Genomic DNA, 20,770 nt, shown 5'->3' on the forward strand with positions numbered 1-20,770 from the left:
AGTAATGTACAAGTCTCCTGTCAAATTTAGTTGTGAATGTGGCAGAAAATCATGCAGGGTGAGAGTGTTCGGAATATGTTTCTATTTCAACCATGTTACGATAGATTTGGGGATATAGTTGTTGGCCTATCTCTTTGTCCGTCATTTCGTTTGTTTTATTCATTCATTTATTTAAATTGTTTAAATATTTGGAGAAGTTTTCAGCCACTTCGCAAAGCTCTTTACTTTCATTTTCAGGGGTGCATAACTCGTTTTTAAAATAAATAGTATAGTAAATCGTTAGCTGACCGTATTTAACAAGCAAAACATTGAATTGATACAACACTGCCATCTAGTGTTAACTTTTCTCTAAGAACCTACAGTAATGCTGCTACACACAGCAGATGAACTTGCAGCAGTTAAATCAGATCTTAGTGTATGAATTAATTCCAATTCAATCAATTCAATACCACAACAAATAAAAGCATCTAATGAGGAAACCATTCTTTACGAGAATTTACACATTGAATATAGAAAGAAAAATATATATTCCAAAGTATGGATTAGCACGCTTGTTTGCCATGTGGTGAAAAGCCTGCTCGATATATACTTTTGACATTTAGAGCTGATCTGCAGCTAAATCCCCCTATTTGAAATCACCCTTATTCTTGGGTATTCTGGACAGCACCGGCTGGGAGTTTAGTGTTTCACATATCAATTAGGCAGTTTACGGCTGAAGTCATACAGATACCTCTAAGCTTATATGCTTCCAATGATGTGCCAAATGTAATACACTTAGAATGAGGCCAAACAATGTTTATTTTATAAAGTACAGTACTTTACAATAACAAAAGTTTTATCTCTTCGAATGACTTTTACATAAGGTGAGGGAGACGAGAGACTTTACAAAAGCACAAAGAAATAGTTCATAAAAAAAATACACTATCGGAAACTGCAACACAATTTAGTTGTCATAGAGAGCCATTTCATTCTAAAATAACGTGAGATTGCTGCTGCCACTGCTGCTAATACATGTTCAGCGGCAACAGATTAAAATGTTGGTTGCCGAATGGACAACGATGCAAAGCAAGCACAAATACTTGCTTATCTTATATACGTTGCATTTTATTTACCCAGCATGGATGGGTCCTTATCAAGCCTGAAAATCAAAGTCTTCACATATCCTTAACATTTGAAATTTAATATTGCCCCTTTGCCTTCACCAGGTGATGTCTAAGGGCCCAATCATGGGCCGATAAACTGAAAACAATGATGGTCCATAGATGATTTAAGGCTTTTTGTCCTCTTCTGATGCGTGTGTGAACTTGTGGGATGCAGACAACATTTGTTAACCCAGTGCTCTCACTAGGCCTTTACAATAAGGTTCCCAGGCGTGGTTGTGTGTGAATGTGATGGAACCGTATGTTCATCAGAGGGGCTTGGGCAGAACCGTCACCTCTTCCAGGCACTCGTCATAAGCCTCCTGGTATTCCTCGTGGGGCTTGATCAGTATCACGCAGGTCGGCCTTTTGGAACCCGCCGAAGAACCCAAGTCCTGAAAGCAAGTGGAGAGGTAAGCCAAAATCACAAGCTTAACATGGTCCAACCCCATCAACCAGGATACCATCAACACAGCAAACATGCAACAAACTAATGGAAGGGCTTACCACTTTGGATGGGATGTAGGCATAGGGGAGACTCCTGTCTTCACACATGATAGGCAAGTGGCAGTAGACGTCTATGGGCAGCGTGTCTCCGGCCAGCACCACAATACTACATGCACACAGAGGGACGAGAGAGTTAATCACTCGAGTCCTTCGAGGATACGTTGAACAACCCTGTTGCAACGATTGACAAACTAAGCATGCAGCAGTTTGGGTGGCCACCGTTCATGATCTTACCCCTTCTCGCCTTTGTTGATGAACTTCTGCACCTCCTTCACTCCGCGTCGAATCTGTTTCAGCTTGGCAGCTAAAATGGAAGCGAAAAGTTTACAAAGGCATCCAGTGGAATGTTTGATACATTATAAACGAGTGACAACAAGTCACTTAATACTTGATTGAGTAGAATCCTTGCCGTTGAAATCCACAAGCCTATCCAAGTTTTATCAACAGCAGAGATTTTTTTTTCCACGTTAAACAAAATGCGCGTCCACGTGGTAACGTTAATGTATGAGGGTTTGTGTCCACACGCGTTGAAGAGCCACGAGGCTCGTCGACAAAACTAACCTAAAACCGAAACGACAACGTGCGTTTTATCATTACCATTCTCAACAATACAATACAATTAGAGCTGACGGGCGCTTACCCTTCTTGACGCATTTGTAGAGCTTCTTGCTGAGTTTCCGTGACGCTAGCGGCTGGGCTATGGGGTTAATGTTAACAATAAGCTCCCCGTAAGATTTCTCGACTGCCCCTGTCGTTTCCTCTTCCACCTCTGCTTCTGGCTTTTCTTTCTTTGATTTTCCCATTTTAAACGGAGATGTTGGTCAAAGCTTTGTAACGAACGTGTTGGAAGTGGGGTCTGCAAGTTTCGCACGTGTTTCTCTTCCTACTTCTTCTTTCTTCTGTGATGCATTGAGGTTCACACCACACGCAGCTTGTACACAGCGCCACCTGGCGGAGAAGACGACACGCAGGTTGGACACAGCGCCCCCTAGTGCCCGGGAATAAGAGGCCCTACCATCTTCATAATAGATCAGCAGTTTGATTTGTGAGATCCTCTTCCCTACCTGCCCTTGGACCAGAATGATGATTTCGAGATTAGCAATGCTACAGCATGATTTAATTTAATTTTTTCTGGTTTGCTGAATCACAACTGATGTTTTGCCTAATGACTTCTCTCACCCCCAGACTGATGTTTATGGAAATGTATGTCTTTTCTTAGTATAGTTAAAAAACATAACTTTATTATAACTCAACGGGCTCTTCGTGCAACTGACATGAGTCAAGGAAAGAACAAGTCAGCATTTATTCAAAACAGCAAAACCCCATTGTGTTACACAATGGTCTCGGCCATACATGTGAAAGCTGAGGGGTGTTCCACGAACGGAGGTTTAACAAACACTGAGTTAACGCTGAACTCTAGGTTGATTGACCCTGTGCCGACCAACCCAGAGTTTTCGGTTCCACAGCAGCGGTTATGCATTAGTTCAATCAACTCGGGGTTGGTTAACACAGGGTTGTGCGCGTCCACGCCAAACTTAAAAAGACGTGATGTATGGATCATGGAAACCCTGATCGATATGGCGAAACGGGCCGCTTATTTCAATGAAATGGAACTCCAGGTTCTCCTGGAGAGCTATGACGAGGAGAAGGACATTATCACAAGAAAAGGGAACGCTAAAACCTCTGGAACCCGGAGAACCAAAGCCTGGCAGCGGATCGCTGACCGCGTAAATGCGTTAGTTACACGTCAAAAGCATGATCCTTAATATTTGAGCCATGAATATATAAATATCCCAGTTAAGCATTCTTAAAGATCCTACCACATAACCCCTTTCTTCTAAAACAATATGTACTCCGATTGCTTCCAAGCGGTCAGAGGATCAAGTATAAAAATGAAGTATAAAAAACATACAAACTGGTAAGCTTTTCCCACCATCGTATTGGTATAAATTTAAATAAGCCATTTTTTTAAGCCAATCGTGAAAAGGCCGACAGTCGGCAGACTGGATCTGGCCCTCAAATTGTCTTGACCCCGGTGGAGGAGCTGTTAATAAACATAAATTCAGGGCGCCCTGGCATGGAGGGGGTAGCCTACCTGGAGGTACCTACCACCTCAGAGAGTCATGGGCCATACCCCACACTGGTTGAATGTAGGTTTTTGTGTTTTCTTGTATTTTAGATTTTTTTTGCCTTCGAAGTAACACATGCAAACCGTGTGCTTGCCACAGCGCATACTAGGCCTATTCCAAATGTTTCTTTTTTTGGTAACTGGGTAGAAAACCTAAAAGTGACAATTCATCAACTTCACAGATCAAGATGGATCAGTGCTTGTAATGAAGCCGCCGGCTACGATCGAACATTCTCCAGTGGATGCAAGTCCGTTAGGACTATTTTATACTTTATGTTGTAAATGCCTCTCGGCATAGTACTCAGACAATATTGCTCTTTGTATGATAGGAGGCCGATACAAATCTTGGATGGGTCATCTGAAACGACTGTGATGTGCTCAGCATCTCCAGCATTATAGCCTAGATAAAACTACCATTTGAAAAAAACGGAGGGCTACGCAAATAGTCTGGAGTGAACTGAGGCCAGGTCCTCGATTGGTAGTGTTGGCTATGCAAGGCTATTTAAATATATTAAAGATTTGCACGAGAATCTATATCTCTCCACTCCAGCAAAAAGTCATCCAATATGCCAAGATGTCGAGCCGTGGTCTTATCAATCGCTCCCGGTGGATTGCACGTATAATTTGCGCTCTGATATCAGCAGTTCACTCATCAAAAGGGCATGCCATTGTGAACACATGAAATCTGCGGTGAACGCCGGTTGAAATACCCAAAACCGGGTTATGTTTCAAACTTAACCTGCGCAAAACCTGGTCCGACCAGGTTTGATTCAGAGCATATGTTGCTATAGCAACTAACATACCGTGATCCTTTTGGAACGGAAAACCTAGGGTTACAGCAAACCCTGGGTTAACTTACCCGGTTATGTGATAAAACCGGCTTTGTGGAACACCCCACTGGTCATTACATGGCAGGTGAGATGGAACAAATCTGTTTGGACCTTTTGGAGTCACTGATCCTCGTATTTCCTCGTAAGTACAAACATTGACCAGCAAATGTTCTTGCAAAAAAATAAAGGAAAAGCAATACTTTAATCGGACTCATATAGAGGTCTCAAAGAAAGACAACAATATATTTATCAGCCTTATACATTTTCAAGCCAAACACTTTATTTGCTTTGTGAATGTGATGAAACGTCCCAGAAGAGCCCCCTGCCCTTGTTCATATTGCAATTGAATAATTAAAATTGGGCTCCTTCAAGGCCCCATTGGACGTAAACAGTACAACGCCAATTTTGCACTTGATTGGGTTCATCTTATATACAACATTGGGTTGCGTGGCCCCAGTCAACACCAGCAATTGATACAATTTTGATACGGCCCATTCATTTAGACATGGTGGAAACAAGGTGCAAACCTAGGGCTCAGGTTTGACTGTCAGGTAAAATAGAGACTGTTGCAAACTCAGAGTTATTTTATCAGATCTGCGAGGCTGGAAGGCATCGTCCTGTTCGAAAGCTCTCTGGAAATCTGGCACCAAACGCAGGGAGAACAGAATGTAGCGGCAAGACAGTCCCTACACATAGTGCCCTGAGAAGTAGACAGCACAGCAAGGTTCATAACGCAGTAGCAGCTAATCATTCATGAATATACAAAGGGAAATACTATAAATAAATAAACTAAAATGCAATTTTGAATTCGATTTTTAAGATCAGACTTTAAACACGTATATCTTATCAGTTACCTCGAGTTGCTATGATCGGTAAATTATCAGCTCCTAATCTATTCAGGGACTAACCTTTCCAGTAAACATTTAGTGATGAATATTATGGATTTGTGTGACACGATCTTGGTGTTGTTTGATTTTAAAGTTATTTAAATTAAACGTATATAATGCACAGTGGTATTTTATTGGACTATATTTGTACGATATGATTTTCGATGAACGCCTTGGCCTTACTTCTATTCCGTGACGTTGGCGCAAGGCAAACCTCATGCCCATTCCCACTGGTGGGATAATGCCGCACATATCCAGCAGAGGGAGACAGAGACACTCGCCAAACTCTCTGGTCACCGAGCAGGCGTGACAGGGACAACACCAACACCCAAAACAGCCTATCAAGTGACGTATTAAGGCAGTGTTATGACGGTTATATGTTTTCTATTTCAGGCATATCGGTAAAAATACCACTAACGTACATTATTCTACATAATTCTCAGTAGTATGTGAGGGCATTTAACTTATGTGTTTGAGAGCGTTTCACATATAGGCCTACTGTATATGTGAGAATTATGAAGTATCACCTAAACGGCCTCTCTTACTTGGTAATAACTATGTTTGAGTGGACGACATTATTTTATAACTTACAGTCCTTTATATCATCAGTGCAATGAAATAGTCCAGACGACCAATCACCAATGGATACATTTCCAGGCTGCTTAACCACAACTGTGGTGGAATTCGCCATTGTACTGTTTCAAGACAAGATTACAGACCGCAGTTTAGTTTTCACACACACACACACACACACACACACACACACACACACACACACACACACACACACACACACACACACACACACACACACACACACACACACACACACACACACACACACACACACACACACACACACACACACACACCATGCATACACACAATATAGCAAAATATTCGACGTATTACCTTAACGCTCCCAAATAGTTGGATATTAGGTATAATGAAGAATTAATGACAGAATTCAGAAATCACTCAATCATCATTTACTCATTCTGTCGAAACCTTGCATAGTAATCTACTTTGTTGTCATTGCTTTGCAACAGATATGATACGTTTTGTCTATGATTATCCGATATACACTGACTAATCTCATTTTAAACAGTAGCCTAAATTATATGCAATGATGCAGGGGTAGGCAATTAAAATCCTAATGGGTCCAGTTTAAAAAAAAATCCTCAAGCTTGGGTCCGGGGGTCTATCACACATTTTTTATGACCGTTGTTTTCACTGATATAGGACTGCATGTGTTTTATGTACCAACAGTCAAGGTGTGCATTATGATTCAGAGGCATATTTAGCCAATATAAGTAGGCTACTTAAGGCGCTAGTAGTATCAGTTTGGTCAACAACTGACTATCCGCCACCGTCTCGGAGCAGATCAGGCACACAGGCTTAGAGCTGCATGCAGGCAGAATGAACACTCCTCTTTAAAAGCTCTGTTCTCACAATCTACCTTTCTCTTCAACTGCAATGAAGCTTTCTCTCTCAACTGAAGGCACTCTTTTCTTCTGTCAATTGTGCCGCGCTTGCGTGCACCAGTCGCACAGCTCGTAGGGCAGGCTATCATCTGATTGGCTACTGGCATTATAAGGTTTAAACAAAAACATAGCCTACCATAAAGTTATAGTTAATTTAATGTATTTAACGGGTTTATAAAAGTCACCCAAACATTAGTTGTTAAAATCTCTTGGTCAAAATTATATATACCCGTATTGGTCTGAATATAAGACGACCCTGATTATAAGACGACCCCCCGTTTTTCAACACAAACAGATTTGCAGACCAGATTTGCAGAACAAAGAACAGTGAATTAAACACTTGTTATATCAATGACAATAATAATAATGCCAGTAAAGGCCACGGCACTTTCAAGGCAAAATATGTACAGTATGATTCAAAATTAATATCAAGCAACATTGGGAACATTTTTAAATAACATAGAAAAATACAGGCCACATATTTAACTAAACTTAACCAAAATTCGCCAAACTTCTCCTCCGATCTCTGTCTATCGCTCACACACGTCCTCTGCCCCGCTGTGTTTGGTCTCGCTGTCATCGCTCCCCAGCTGCTCCGCTTCCACCGGCACCGCCCAAAGCGCGTTTTCTCTGACGTTTTCAAAAACTCTCCGGTCAACCTCACTGAAACGGCCACTTTGAGGACCACGGTAGGATTTGCGCTGACTGTTGACGTCTTTGAGACGTTATTTTGGTGCTCGCCATCTTCTTACGTTACACTCCGTGACCCCAAACATCTTGGCAGCTTGGCAGTTGTTACTTGACTCTGCCTTATTGACGACCATTATTTTAAAATTGGCATCATAGCTCCTCCGCTGTTGTTGATTGACCTGACCCACTTTTGAGCCACTTGTCTCTAATGGTCAGCCTGTCTTTAAACACCGGTAACGGTCTGGTTGTTAAGGACGCTGGACTACTTCTTCCCGGAACCAATTTCTGGCGCAACCTGCGGCCGCGAATGTGTATTGACATTTAAAGGGAGAGGCGAAGAAGAGAAACTGCGCTCTGAATACTAGACCCCGAATATAAGACGACCCGACTTTTTCGGACCTATTTCGATTGGAAAAAAAGGCCGTCTTGTATTCGGACCAATACGGTATATAAAAAAAAAATCGCATTATTAATATTATTGTTGCAATTGTGTCTCGGTCCGGAGAGGACGTCAGTTGGGTCCGGACCCGGACCGCGGTCCGCCTATTGCCGACCCCCGAGTAGGGTTTACATTGAAAATAATCAGCATTGAAGTACCTCCGAGTATGAACTCAGTGCCATCCAACATTATCGTTGTGTTTTTTGTGTGTTTTTTTTCAGAAATATATCATATTCATAATTAATGTAATTAATCTCTACAAGCAAGGCAGGCTACTTTTCCGAGAAAGACTGACTTAAATTTCGAATAAGCTAGTTCAACGCGTATGGAAAGAAGAAATTAGAAATTAGGATGATACCAAAAATAAATAATCAACGAAGTTGTGGTAAAGCTAAATCTTACCTTAACATGTGCGTAAGAGAGAGAAACTTTGAATCCTGAAACAGTTCCTTCGTTGTTGGAACTGAACTATGGTAAACTGTAAGCACTTAAGAAACCTGGCTGACCTGTCAGTCAGGCCTGTGATGTCACGCTGAAACATTCTCATTCTTACCATTTCCAGGCCTAGCCTGGCTCCGCCCGCCTAAGTACTTCCGCTCAATTTGAATTTCCCTTCAGTACTAGGTCTGGACCAGGGGCCGTATTACAGAAACTTCCTAACTCGTAAATCCTATCTTATCTGTTTGGTAACTATGGTAACAAGGGTTAGGACCGGATTTAGGAGAAAAGTCATTACAGAACGTCCGATCCTAAAGTCAGTGTTCTTATCTTAACTCCAGATAGGAAATGTGTATTACAGAAATATCCTAAATCACCAAAATCCCAAATAAACGGTCCTAACTTTAGGACGACCCATCAGCTCTCACAACTGTCATAACTGTCATTTACGGTTACAAATTAGCGAGATGGCTGCTCTTTTATTACATATAGCGCAGCAAAATCGTAGACGTAGGCCTAATGGGGATCTACGAAATATGTTTGTGGAAAGGCTTTTGAGTGATCCCAACGATGTTTTACGTTTCGGCGATACGACACTTATAAGCCGGTACAGGCTTCCCCGGGCCATGATCCTGGGTTTGGCCGAGGAGCTACGACCTTTTCTGGAGAGACCGACACGCCGTCATGGGGCTCTGCCTGTTGTCGTACAGCTGACAAATGCGCTGAGACTTTTTGCAAAAGGTGACTTTCAGAGCGAAGTAGCCGATATAGGTAAACTTTCACAACCTGCAGTGTCGCGTAATTTAACTGAGGTGGCAAAAGCCATTGGCGGATTAGCCCGACGTTACATTAAGTTTCCAACGGGTGATGAACTCAACATCATCAAGGAAGCCTTCTATGAACACGCAAGGATGCCGGGTGTAGGACTGGTGGACGGATCCTTATTTCCAATTAAAGCGCCCAAAGAGGATGAAGCTACCTATGTTTGCCGTAAAGGATACCATGCGATCAATATTCAGGCAATAGGAGACCATAACATGCTCATCCGACATTTAGTAGCGAAGTGGCCTGGGTCAAGTCATGACGCCTTCGTCTTCAACACAAGGTGGCGTATATGATTAAGACTATTTCCCTAGGCCTATATTGTTAGAAATGTGGTTTTACTTGTAGTAACAACTAGTCTATCTGCAGTGACATCAATACGTAGGGTGGATTGCCCTAATGTGGGACATTTTTTGCTTTTCGGACTTCTGTAGAATATTACGATGTGAAGGCAACACATTAAATCCACATCCAATACCTTTTTGAAACCCTCAGGGGGTGTCCTAATCAAATCAAAAGAGAAAATCCAGATAACACATTCGAAAAAGAAATTATAAAGATATCAGTGCTCTTAGTGCCAAACTGTCTGAGAAAATGTGCCGCTTCCTAATGTGGGACAGTCATTTGCCTAATGTGGGACACCTAAGCTTTAGTGGGTGTGGCTCTTCCCCAAACAAATGAATGTTAGCGAAACTATGGGGAAACCAAAGCTGTAGTGTCATGTGATCAAAATAATTTAACCTTTGAACTGTCCAGTCATAAATAAGGGCGGGAAAATCATCAAACAGGAAGTACCTGCCGTGAATGCTACCACAACGTCAGTGACATACAGTTTTGACCAAATTAGTGTCCCTTAGTGTCCCATTAATGTCCCTTGCCCTTAATATATCTGTAGTAATAAGGTATTTTAATACTGCAAAAGATCACTAAGAACATATTAATAACCATTACTGTTGCATAAACCCTGCTCCACCACACATTCTTGACTGGGTTGAAGTTTTACAACTGTCCCACATTAGGCTAATCATACTGTCCCACTTTAGGACACATACTTGTCCTAAAGTGGGACAATAGAAAAATCGATTAAAATCAAATATATAGTTTAAATATATACCATGCTATACAATTGTTTTATGAACAAACATTTCATAAACACATTAAGATAAAAAGTAGCATGATTATTTTGATAATAATTAATTTATACTCTTAACACTAATTTGGTCAAAACTGTATGTCACTGACGTTGTGGTAGCATTCACGGCAGGTACTTCCTGTTTGATGATTTTCCTGCCCTTATTTATGACTGGACAGTTCAAAGGTTAAATTATTTAGATCACATGACACTACAGCTTTGGTTTCCCCATAGTTTCGCTAACATTCATTTGTTTGGGGAAGAGCCACACCCACTAAAGCTTAGGTGTCCCACATTAGGCAGTGTCCCACATTAGGGCAATCCACCCTATCTGGGGGAAAGTGGTTTGAGTGGATGGCTGCTTGGGGATTCTGGCTACCCATTAAAACCCTTTCTTTTGACGCCAGTAGCCAATGAGCGCACACCACAAGACATGCGGTATGCTAAATAAAAAAAAATAGCTTATATACAAGTATTCTTACATTTGTGTTGTTAGGACACTCAGTTTATGATATTTGCTTTGTATTATCAGATACAACCAAGCACACAAAAAATGCAGGGCAAGAGTGGAATGTCTGTTCGGAGTCTGGAAGAGCAGGTATATTCATAAAGTAGTTAAAGGTCTGTGCATGGTGTGTTTCATTTGGAGGGTGTGAGTGCATTGTAAGGCCCTCTAGCTCAAGGCATACTTAGGTCTACTAAAGACATATTGCAAGATCTTTCTAAAACTGCATATTTTCCTCATGTTAGATGGAGGTGCCATGACATGAGTGGTGGATATCTCCAATATACTCCAGAGAAGGTCGTTCTGTTCATCAAAGCGACAGCTGTGCTACACAACATCTGCAGACTGGCAAACCTCCCAGATCCAGACATACCAGATCAGGATATGGAGCACCCCGAAGAGGCACAGGATGTCCATTACAATGGAATCAACACAAGAAATCGACTTATAATAGATTTTTTTTAAACTAAATTAAAAAATAGAAGCAACACAATGGTCAAGATTACAATTCATTCATTTATATTTCAGTTAAACATTTTTTGCACACTCTGGCCCTCCTCTTCTCCCATTCAAATGTTTCCCTCTCAAGGAGGAGTCGCTCTCTTTCTATGGCGACTCTCTCTCTGTATAATTGAAGCTTCTCACTCTCAATTTCTAGCAGAGCAAGGGTTTCTGGTGATGACTTCAGCGGACGTGTTTTCTTTTCTGCAAAAACAAAGAGAATTCTGATTAGCATACCAATAAAAGGGAAATAATCCTGGTGCCAGATATGTTAGATGATTTAATGTATGCACATTCATGTAATGTCATTTAAGCTATAAACAGATTATGAATGACGAGATCAATGACAGTTTAGCTGACATATGACCCCAAGTCATCATCATCACAACGTCTTACAAGTAGCCTAACATCTTACCAGGAGGCGGTTGTGTAGCATCGACTTCAACAACTTCACTGACTGAAGTTGTGGTCTCCAAGAAGTCCACTGGCAACCCAGTCTCAAAGCCTCCATCGATGCCTGCATGGACAGCCAGAATGTTCATTAGTATGTCTTTCTTATCATATATCATATCATAGCAGCTATAATATAAAGTCAAGAAACATAATCACTAGCAGGGAGAACGAGAACGTCAAACATTATAAGATAGACATAAGCGAATTCACTCTTCAAAGTTCTCCGTCGGGATGTCGGATACGCAATGCAATTCGCCGTCCGATCGATATGTTGACTACAAACCATGTAAATAGGGTTGTAAATAAACTTCCAAAGCTTTTCAAATCTTATTTGGTGTTTCATTGGTCCTTAATGTGCAAAGTAAACAATGTGCAGAGTCAAACGGGAGAAGTCATTCCGAAAAAAAAAAAAAGGATCTCCGACAGGCTCTCCGTGTCTACCAACAGCACTTTACGGAGGTCTATAAACTGGCCTTACCCTCGTAGTCAGCCTTGCTGAGGAGTCCCACAATCCGGTCCTCCGCCGGTGTCAGGGGGGTAGCGGAAGAGTTGCCACCACCGGTAATTCTCCGGTCTTTACAAATTAACGTTGCTTTTTTCTTAACGTCACTTGTCAGTGTGGTAATTTTTTTTCTTGACGTTTTCAACGTTTCTACTGATCCCTGATACGGTGCTCACCTTTTCGGCTATTTTCAGCCATTCTTGGTCTTTCTTTTCTTTGGTCAGACTCATAGAAAATTTCCCATACAATATTTCCTTTGAGCTTTCTACTAAACTCACCAACTTTTCTATTTCGTCCGCTTTAAAATTTTCGGCACAACGTTGTATTTTCCCAATCCCATCCATAGCTAGCAGTTGTTTTTGGATATTTTAGGATTATGACAGTTGTCAGCTGTGAAGTGACGTGATCCGACAACAATTTCATCAGTTGCTAGGTAACAGACATAAAAGCTGAATGTCGATGCTAGATCGCCTACTTAGGATATCTTAACCTGAGATAAGATAGGATTCCTAAATTAAGATAGGATATGTTTCTGTAATACCAAATTGAGAAAAATCCTATCTCCACTTCTCCTATCTTAACTTAGGACTTAAGATAGGAAGTTTCTGTAATGGCGCGTTTCCACTGCAGGGTGCGGAACGGATCGGATCGCAAAGGTGCGGGTCGGGTCGCGTTTCCACCGCCAAAAGTGGGCGTGACCCGGACTTTGCCGTACCCGTTCCGGCCCCATTCTCGGGACTCCTCCGTTGCGGTACCCAAAACGAGACCAGACGCCTGAAAGGGTCCCGTGAAATTCTAGCTACACCCCCCCCTCCGTTGATTGGTCGACAGAATCGTCACTTCCGGGTGACGCGGGGATAAAAACAAACAAACAGTAGCCTCGAGGTATTATTCTTTACAATTAACATGTCGCGTAAAAAGCTTGCTTGGGCGAACAAGGAGGTGGAGACGTTCGTCTGCATTCTTGGGGAGGAAGACGTTGTTTACGATGTTTACGTAGCTGCCGCGGCGATCGACATCCGGCCTACCACCAAGGGTACTGTCGGCAGTGGGAACGCGACCTCGGAACTGAGCTGGGCTATACCGCCCCCTCCCTACCGCACCTTTGCGATCCGATCCGTTCCGCACCCTGCAGTGGAAACGCGGCATAATACGGCCCCTATAGCTCTGGTCTGGACCTGCTGTATGTAATTTGGTTTTCTGTGCCGCCACAGTGGCCGCCAATCAGCGAACAGAGGGCGTGTCTGAGAACAATGACGATAAAGTCGTACGCCAGTTTGAGTTGTTGTTGTAGGTCGGTAGTTGATTTACAATGTGCAATTTTTCCCTGATAAATTAAATTCGACGAACAAAACCTGCAGCTGTCGTTGACGGACATTTTCGTGCAGACGCGCAAGGTGTTTGGTTTGTGTCCAACCTGCGCGTGATTCCCGGCGCATGACATACGTCACAACCAAACGTTAGCGATTGGTTATGGCAGATCCAGAGTGGCACTGGGCAGATCCAATCATTTTAAACTTCAACAGACACCCGCCTTCAAGTGAGTTAACGTTTGTCAATTGATTAGGTCCAGACTCTCTGTACAAATGAAATGAAGTGAAGTACGAGAGTCCGGTAGAACCAGGCTATTCCAGGCCGTGACGAATCAAACAAATATCCACGTTATTTTACATTTAGATTGACATATTACAAACTTGATTATCCAGTTCAAAGGATAACCAAACATGCTGTGCATGCTAGTCCACGCCCACTATCGAAATTATCAGAAAGCCGCGTGACATCGGTTTATTTAGTCCCAGATTTGCAGTCGGCCTGAAGAGGAACGACACTGTAATCAATCAAAGCCCTATACTATACACCAAACTTCAGGAGAAACTCGCTAACCCAGGCGGAGGCCATTAATCGATGCCATTACACCAGATTTGGTGTTCAGTTGGAATTCCTTTACCTTTTTCAATAATGCCCAAAGAGAACCTACTTTGCCGTTTGATTGCCATGGTTGAAAAAAGCGGAAAGGCCTCTTTCAGCCCCTATAGCAGACACTCCATATCAGGGCATCAGTCACTTCAGAAACACATGGTATTGCTGAAGAAAATGGTGGAAATTGGACCAAAACACAAGCCAGCCTTATTATTACGCATAAAACATTTTTTATGATGATTGTGATCAAGCATTTAGAAATTGGTCACCTGTTATTCGGGGAGAAGGTCATGAGGGTTATCAATGTTGTAATCATCATTTTGAGGGATCCCCCTGAAAGACGATTACCTCTGATGAGATGAGAGGTCAGAATGTAGAACATGAATCTAATAATTTCATTTATCCAACATCCTTTTAAAGTGTCCCACAGATTACTTTTTCAGTTAAAAATTAAAACATGTTCTTGATAAGAAGAATATATTGAATGACAACACAATACTCAGTTTAACATCCAGACAAACGAATCCGTATCCACGTCTGCGTCCGCTTCTGGTCGTTTCTCAGCAGCTTTGGTGGCGACTTTAGTGGTGACCCTCATTTGATATAGTCTAGTGAGAGAAATTATTCAGCAAGTAAACAGCAGAGAAATGACTCAATCGAATATGTCCATAAAATGATTGATTGAGACAGATGGTCTGGAAAATGAAAATCATGGACAATGATTACACTGCAATGTAATTCGATTTTTCTTTTCATTCATTCTTTAGTTCCCATCACATTATCTATTAATATGCTGGCACTATACATATGTAGCCTTCGTTATAGCACAGCAAAGATTCATCAGTCATGGTTAGAAGGCTTTTAGAGTGCTGGAGTGGGCTTTTACCACAAATAATTGGCAGAGCCTTCCCGTTGCAAGTATCCTTCTCAAGAATCCGAGCATATAAATAGTACATTCAGGAATCTTGCATTAATTCACTTGACGCTACATTCATTTACTTGATATGTTGGTCAAGTGAATAAATCAACTGGCTTTCACCAGTACGTGCAGTCAGTGTAGAGTCTAGATTTAGCCATGTCGTGACTACATTTCTATTTAGCGATGTGCTATTTGCTTGGAGCCCCACACCAGAGAATGTTGTGCCAAAAGCATGAGGTAAAACACAAGTTAAGGTATAAAGACACAGGCTCTGTACATTTGGTGGTTGTTCTTAAATAAAATCTGCGGCATGATGTCAATCAATTTTAGCGGTTGAAATGGTTCCATCACTACATTCATCATTAAAACATTTTTATGGAAACTATGACTTTCATTTTCCAACCCTAATCCGCACCATAAATACATATCCAAATACACCACATTACATCACATGACAATCCTTACCTGTACATAACCTCCACTGTCTACATGGTTGAGAATGCACCATAGCTAAGTAGGGTGCACTTAGAACACACCAGACAAAGCCTTTGAAGTGATGGACGACAAAAATCCGTAGTTTACACCTAATTATGTTGTAAAGGGTTATCAAGGTGTGCATTAAGCATCAGAATAGTAGGATCTATGAAATCCATTGCAATTTCAAGTAATTTCAACCTACCAGTTTCCTTTTATTTCTTCACTCCGATTTAATGGATGAGGTCTATTTTCCCTCCTGGCTGAGTTGGCAAGTGGGTGACCAATTACCCCAGACCCACTAGCCTGGCACCTCAAATCAGTGTGAGTTTGTGGGGTATTGGGGGGGATCAGACCACACCCCCACTATAGAGTATAGAGTCCTGAGGGTACGTCCACTTGTGATAAGTCCGCTTCGATCTTACATCCGGTTGTCAATCAGTTTAAGTATACCTTGTTTGTGCAATTACAATTAGGGCATTTAGCAGACGCTTTTATCCAAAGCGACTTAGATCGGTTATTACACACATTGACACACCGACGGCAGAGTCAACCATGCAAGGCGACAGCCAGCTCGTCAGGAAGCAGTTAGGGTTAAGTGTCTTGCTCAGGGATACATCAACACTCAGCTAGGAGGAGCTGAGGATCGAACTAGCAACCTTTCGGTTCCAAGACAACTGGTACCTCCAGAGCTAAGCCGACTTATCCCTCTGGTCTAGTTAAGCTAGAATTCTCACGATGCCGTGAAGAACTAGCATGCATTCCTTGATGCTGGGTGTGAATGGAGCTCCTGTCAGGTACATTTGTCACAGTGCGTCACACACACACACACACACACCGGTTCAACCAGTGGTTCCGTTTCTAAGTCATTTCTTGGCAACACGCTCCATGGTTTTTACAACGCGCTTGGCTGAAACAACCATTGATTATCCTTTTTAATTCACAAGTACGATTGAACACGCTGAAGTGGCCACACATTTCTACGACAAACACAGGGTGTTGTGAGCGTAAAGGGTTATAATGACGAGTATACAGGCTGAACAGAACTGCCCACCCTGACGGCGTTGTGCCTTAATCACCGCGCCTGTTAAGTCCAAGTCCAACATCGTCTTCACAGCGTCCGTCAGCAGGTGTCGCCATGAGTAGGGTGCTCATGACGGGTAACACAAACCATGGTCCAGTTCCTGGAGGCTTTGGGTACAGTACGACCGACCCCAGTAGGAGGGTGGTCCCACCCCCAGTCCCCCCTGACCAGCTCAGTGTTCCCCCTCTCCTCCATGTCTTTCTCCACACACGCACGCACGCACGCACGCACGCACACACACGCACATACGCACGCACGCGCACACGCACGCACACACATCTCAATCTGTGTGCATGTAATTCATTGGAATAATTAATTATGTGTGTGTATTAACCGATGTAAGTCGCTTTGGATAAAAGCGTCTGCTAGATGCCCTAATTGTAATTGTAATTGAATAACACAATGACACTTCGAGATTGAAGTTATTTTCATCCAATCAAAAAATCTAACTGTTTTAAAGAAGGACTTACGGTTTAACACTGTCTTTGTGTGTGTATGTGTGTGTGCGCGTGTGTTTGTGTGTGTGTGTGTGTGTGTGTGTGTGTGTGTGTGAGTGTGTATGAATCTGTCATTCATCTTCGAGGCAAGGCTATTCAGGCTATCAATAAATAATAAATACCAGAAAGGAATGGGTGTTTTGGAGACCTTTTACCTATGACGACCAGCAGAGAGAGAGCGATTGGAGGCTTCAGTCAAAGTATTCCACCGATGCTAAATACCACACGTCCCTAGACTGTCCTGCCACTCTAGATCGACTTCTCTGTCCGTCGATCGGGTCCACAAACCACCTTGATCGATTGTCTCGCGTCATTGGCTGACTAGCAGCAGCTCCCTGTCAGTGTGTGTGTGCGTGTGTGTGTGTGTGTGTGTGTGTGTGTGTGTGTGTGTGTGTGTGTGTGTGTGTGTGTCTGTGTCTGTGTCTGTGTCTGTGTCTGTGTGTGTGTGTGTGTGTGTGTGTGTGTGTGTGTCTGTGTCTGTGTCTGTGTCTGTGTCTGTGTCTGTGTCTGTGTCTGTGTCTGTGTCTGTGTCTGTGTCTGTGTCTGTGTCTGTGTCTGTGTCTGTGTGTGTGTGTGTGTGTGGGCGGATTAGCTGTCAGCCGACTCCCCACGCATCGCCACGGCAACATCCCGCTGCACCTCCACACGGTGCTTCTTCAAACTCTGTCCGTTCGCCAACAGCGACGCCTCCCGCCGCGACCCCGCCCCCGTCCCACGGCCGGCCCCCGCCCCGACCTCCCTCGCCAGGGGGGAGACGGGCTTCACCGGGGGGGCCCTGCCCGCGGGGGCCGGGGCCGCGCGTTGGACCTGCGGCCCCGCACAGGGACTCCCGGGGAGCGGGGGGGGGGGGCGGCGAGAGGAAGTGCCCCCCTCTGGAGGTCCAGGGGGCGGGGTCCAGGCGCGTGGCGACGCAGCGCGGGCTGGGGTGCATGGACGAGAGAGTCTGCTGGCTGCCGTTGAGGAAGGAGGAGGTGTTGGAGCCCTGTTGGCAGCGGTAGTTGTAGTAGGCCTGCCAGCCCTTCTTCTTCTTCTTCCACTGGCAGCGCAGGATGCGGATGAAGGCCTGCGGGGGGAAACACACAGGGGAGAGATGGGTCGGAGGGTGGGGGGGCGTGGCATGTGGCTCTGGGGGCAGAGCCGGTGGGCTGGTAACCGGGAGGTTGCTCGTCATCCCCGGCTCCTCCTAGCGGAGTGTCGAGGTGTCCCCGAGTAAAACGCCTAAACCTCACTGCTCCCGATGAGCTGGCTGTCGCCTTGCATGGTCGACTCCGCCATCGGTGTGTGAATGTGTGCATGAATGGTTGAATGTTATTACTGGCAATATTGTAAAGCCCTTTGAATGGCTCCTGGTTAGAAAAGCGCTCTATAAGTGCAGTCCATTTACCATTTATTTACCATGCGTGGACATTTTTAAGTGGATTGTTAGTTAAGATTGTTTCCCCTCGGCCAAATAACATACGTAGTCACAATGTTAATCCATACTGTGGCAGTGTTGAGTTAAGATGTATGAATATGTAAACATGAATGAAAAGAGTATAACAATAGTCCTTCAAAATTGTTGGTGGTAGAGAACTGCAGACTCAGTTCATAGTATTCACAGAGCCAACGGCGGAGTACCTGCTTGAACTCCCGACTGTAACAGGGGTAGATGATGGGGTTCAGGCAGCTGTTGAAGTAGCCCAGCCAAAAGATGACCTTGAAAAATGTTTTGGAGGGCCGCAGGTTGGTGTTGAAGGAGCCTGAGGGAGTAAAAATGTGGTGAGAAATCGATGGCTCTGCACCAAACAGGAAAAACGAATGACATTTCTTTCGCTATATAGTGAGGATAGTCCCCAAGTCAAATAACAACAATCCAATGATTGGTTTTGTGGGTTGGGGGGAGGCAAATTCATTCGGATCGCCCATTCGCCCTGATGAAATCACTCTCTATACATGATATTTCACTGATGGTCATTTATGAGACACAGGGGGGTGCCATTTTGAAAAATATGAACATATTCATCATCATAGTCTATATTTGCACCTTAAAATGGGAATTTAAGCTTTAACAGTAGAGGGACACCTGTCAACTCAATCAGAAAGTTTTATTAATTAATGTTAATGAAATGATTAGAAAAATACGTATCCTATTATTCTCGGGGCCCATACATGGTGTAATTTCTGGCTACTCTTTTGATATAAAGCAGTGCCAAGCTCATTTTTTTATGTATTAATTTAAAATGAGAAGGTCATTGTGTATCATATTATAATAAAGTGTGTGTGTGTGTGTGTGTGTGTGTGTGTGTGTGTGTGTGTGTGTGTGTGTGTGTGTGTGTGTGTGTGTGTGTGTGTGTGTGTGTGTGTGTGTGTGTGTGTGTGTGTATAGTGTCTTCCCTTGAAAGAGGGGTGTGTGTGAGCATATGTCGATTTCAGGAATTCTTCTGAGGGCACACACACACCACAAACATTAAAAAATGCTCATAAAAGTAACAAGTGATTATGCGCAACCTCCCACTTTTACAGCTTTAAGGACCTTTAAACACCCCCGTTTGCACCTGACCTTCCCATTCCTCCGTCTCCCAGTTAGCAGCGAGCTAACCCGGCTGCTTACAACACCGTCGGCTAGCTGAGGTGCAGGACCGTGCAGATGCTAACGTGCTTTATGGTTTGCTGACATCGGGAGAGTTTGAATGGCTCTCCGTCTCTAAGATGTCCCATTAGTTCACCCGTCCATCAAGACATTTTTTGTTAGGGACCTGCTCCCCTAGTACAGAAGTAAATCCTTTTCTTTGATCTGGGCATCAGATTGGCTTCATCATGGCGCCCCTGACAACCTTCAGCGTTTACCGCTGCCCTCCCAGCCTTTCAGCTCAGAGCGCCGGCTGTACACATGGATCCGGCTCTTTCTTCGACTCTAGAACGCAAAGGGAGATAAGTGGGGGGGGGGGGAGGGAGAGAGAGAGAGAGATGAGAGAGAGTGAGAGGAGAGAGAGAGAGAGAGAGGAGAGAGAGAGAGAGAGAGGAGCGAGAGCGACGAGGAGCGAGCGAGGAGAGAGAGAGAGAGAGGAGAGCGAGAGCGAGAGAGGGGACTCTCAAGCCACTCATAACAACATGATACATCGAGACCAAGGGAAGTGTTGTGTACCTCTCTCGCTCGCCTCCGCTCGCTCTCTCTCTCTCGCGCTCTCTCTCTCTCTCGCTCTCTCTCTCTCTCGCTCTCTTCTGCCGCAGCAGCAGAAACACATACACAAACACAAACCACCTACACACTACGAACGTCGTAAAGCAACCAGGTGTCGGATAGGGCTCTAAGGCCCAATCCCATTTCTACCCCTTACCCCTTCCCCTTCGCCCTCCCCCTTGTTTTGAAGGGGGAAGGGGAAGGGGTAATGCCCAATCCCATTCCTACCCCTTACCCCTTCCCCTTACCCCTTCAAAAC

The 20,770-nt window shown here is 43.7% G+C and overlaps 2 protein-coding genes and 1 long non-coding RNA gene across 3 annotated transcripts in view; all 3 read right to left on the reverse strand.

Annotated features, from left to right (window-relative positions):
* Positions 1 to 780: 780 nt before the first annotated feature.
* On the reverse strand, positions 781 to 2,559 carry nhp2 (NHP2 ribonucleoprotein homolog (yeast)). Its single transcript, XM_060057483.1, has 4 exons — positions 2,287 to 2,559; positions 1,881 to 1,950; positions 1,647 to 1,752; positions 781 to 1,534 (listed from the first exon to the last, which is right to left on the reverse strand). Exons 1-4 carry the CDS (start codon positions 2,447 to 2,449, stop codon positions 1,409 to 1,411), a joined length of 465 nt encoding a protein of 154 aa, XP_059913466.1. The 5' UTR covers positions 2,450 to 2,559; the 3' UTR covers positions 781 to 1,408.
* An 8,938-nt stretch (positions 2,560 to 11,497) lies between these two features.
* On the reverse strand, positions 11,498 to 13,063 carry LOC132461957 (uncharacterized). Its single transcript, XR_009526700.1, has 2 exons — positions 11,918 to 13,063; positions 11,498 to 11,706 (listed from the first exon to the last, which is right to left on the reverse strand). It is a non-coding gene; the product is annotated as an uncharacterized LOC132461957 (long non-coding RNA).
* Positions 13,064 to 15,574: 2,511 nt separating this feature from the next.
* LOC132461958 (alpha-1A adrenergic receptor-like) overlaps positions 15,575 to 20,770 on the reverse strand; it is a 22,528-nt gene continuing 17,332 nt past the window's right edge. Inside the window, exons 3-4 of the mRNA XM_060057486.1 lie at positions 18,969 to 19,090; positions 15,575 to 18,414 (exon numbers count right to left, since the gene is read on the reverse strand). Coding sequence (XP_059913469.1) covers positions 17,947 to 18,414; positions 18,969 to 19,090 — 590 coding nt within the window. The 3' untranslated portion in view covers positions 15,575 to 17,946. The remainder of the gene's footprint in view (positions 18,415 to 18,968; positions 19,091 to 20,770) is intronic.

This window comes from Gadus macrocephalus, chromosome 7, assembly GCF_031168955.1.
Source record: "Gadus macrocephalus chromosome 7, ASM3116895v1".
NCBI lineage: Eukaryota > Metazoa > Chordata > Actinopteri > Gadiformes > Gadidae > Gadus > Gadus macrocephalus.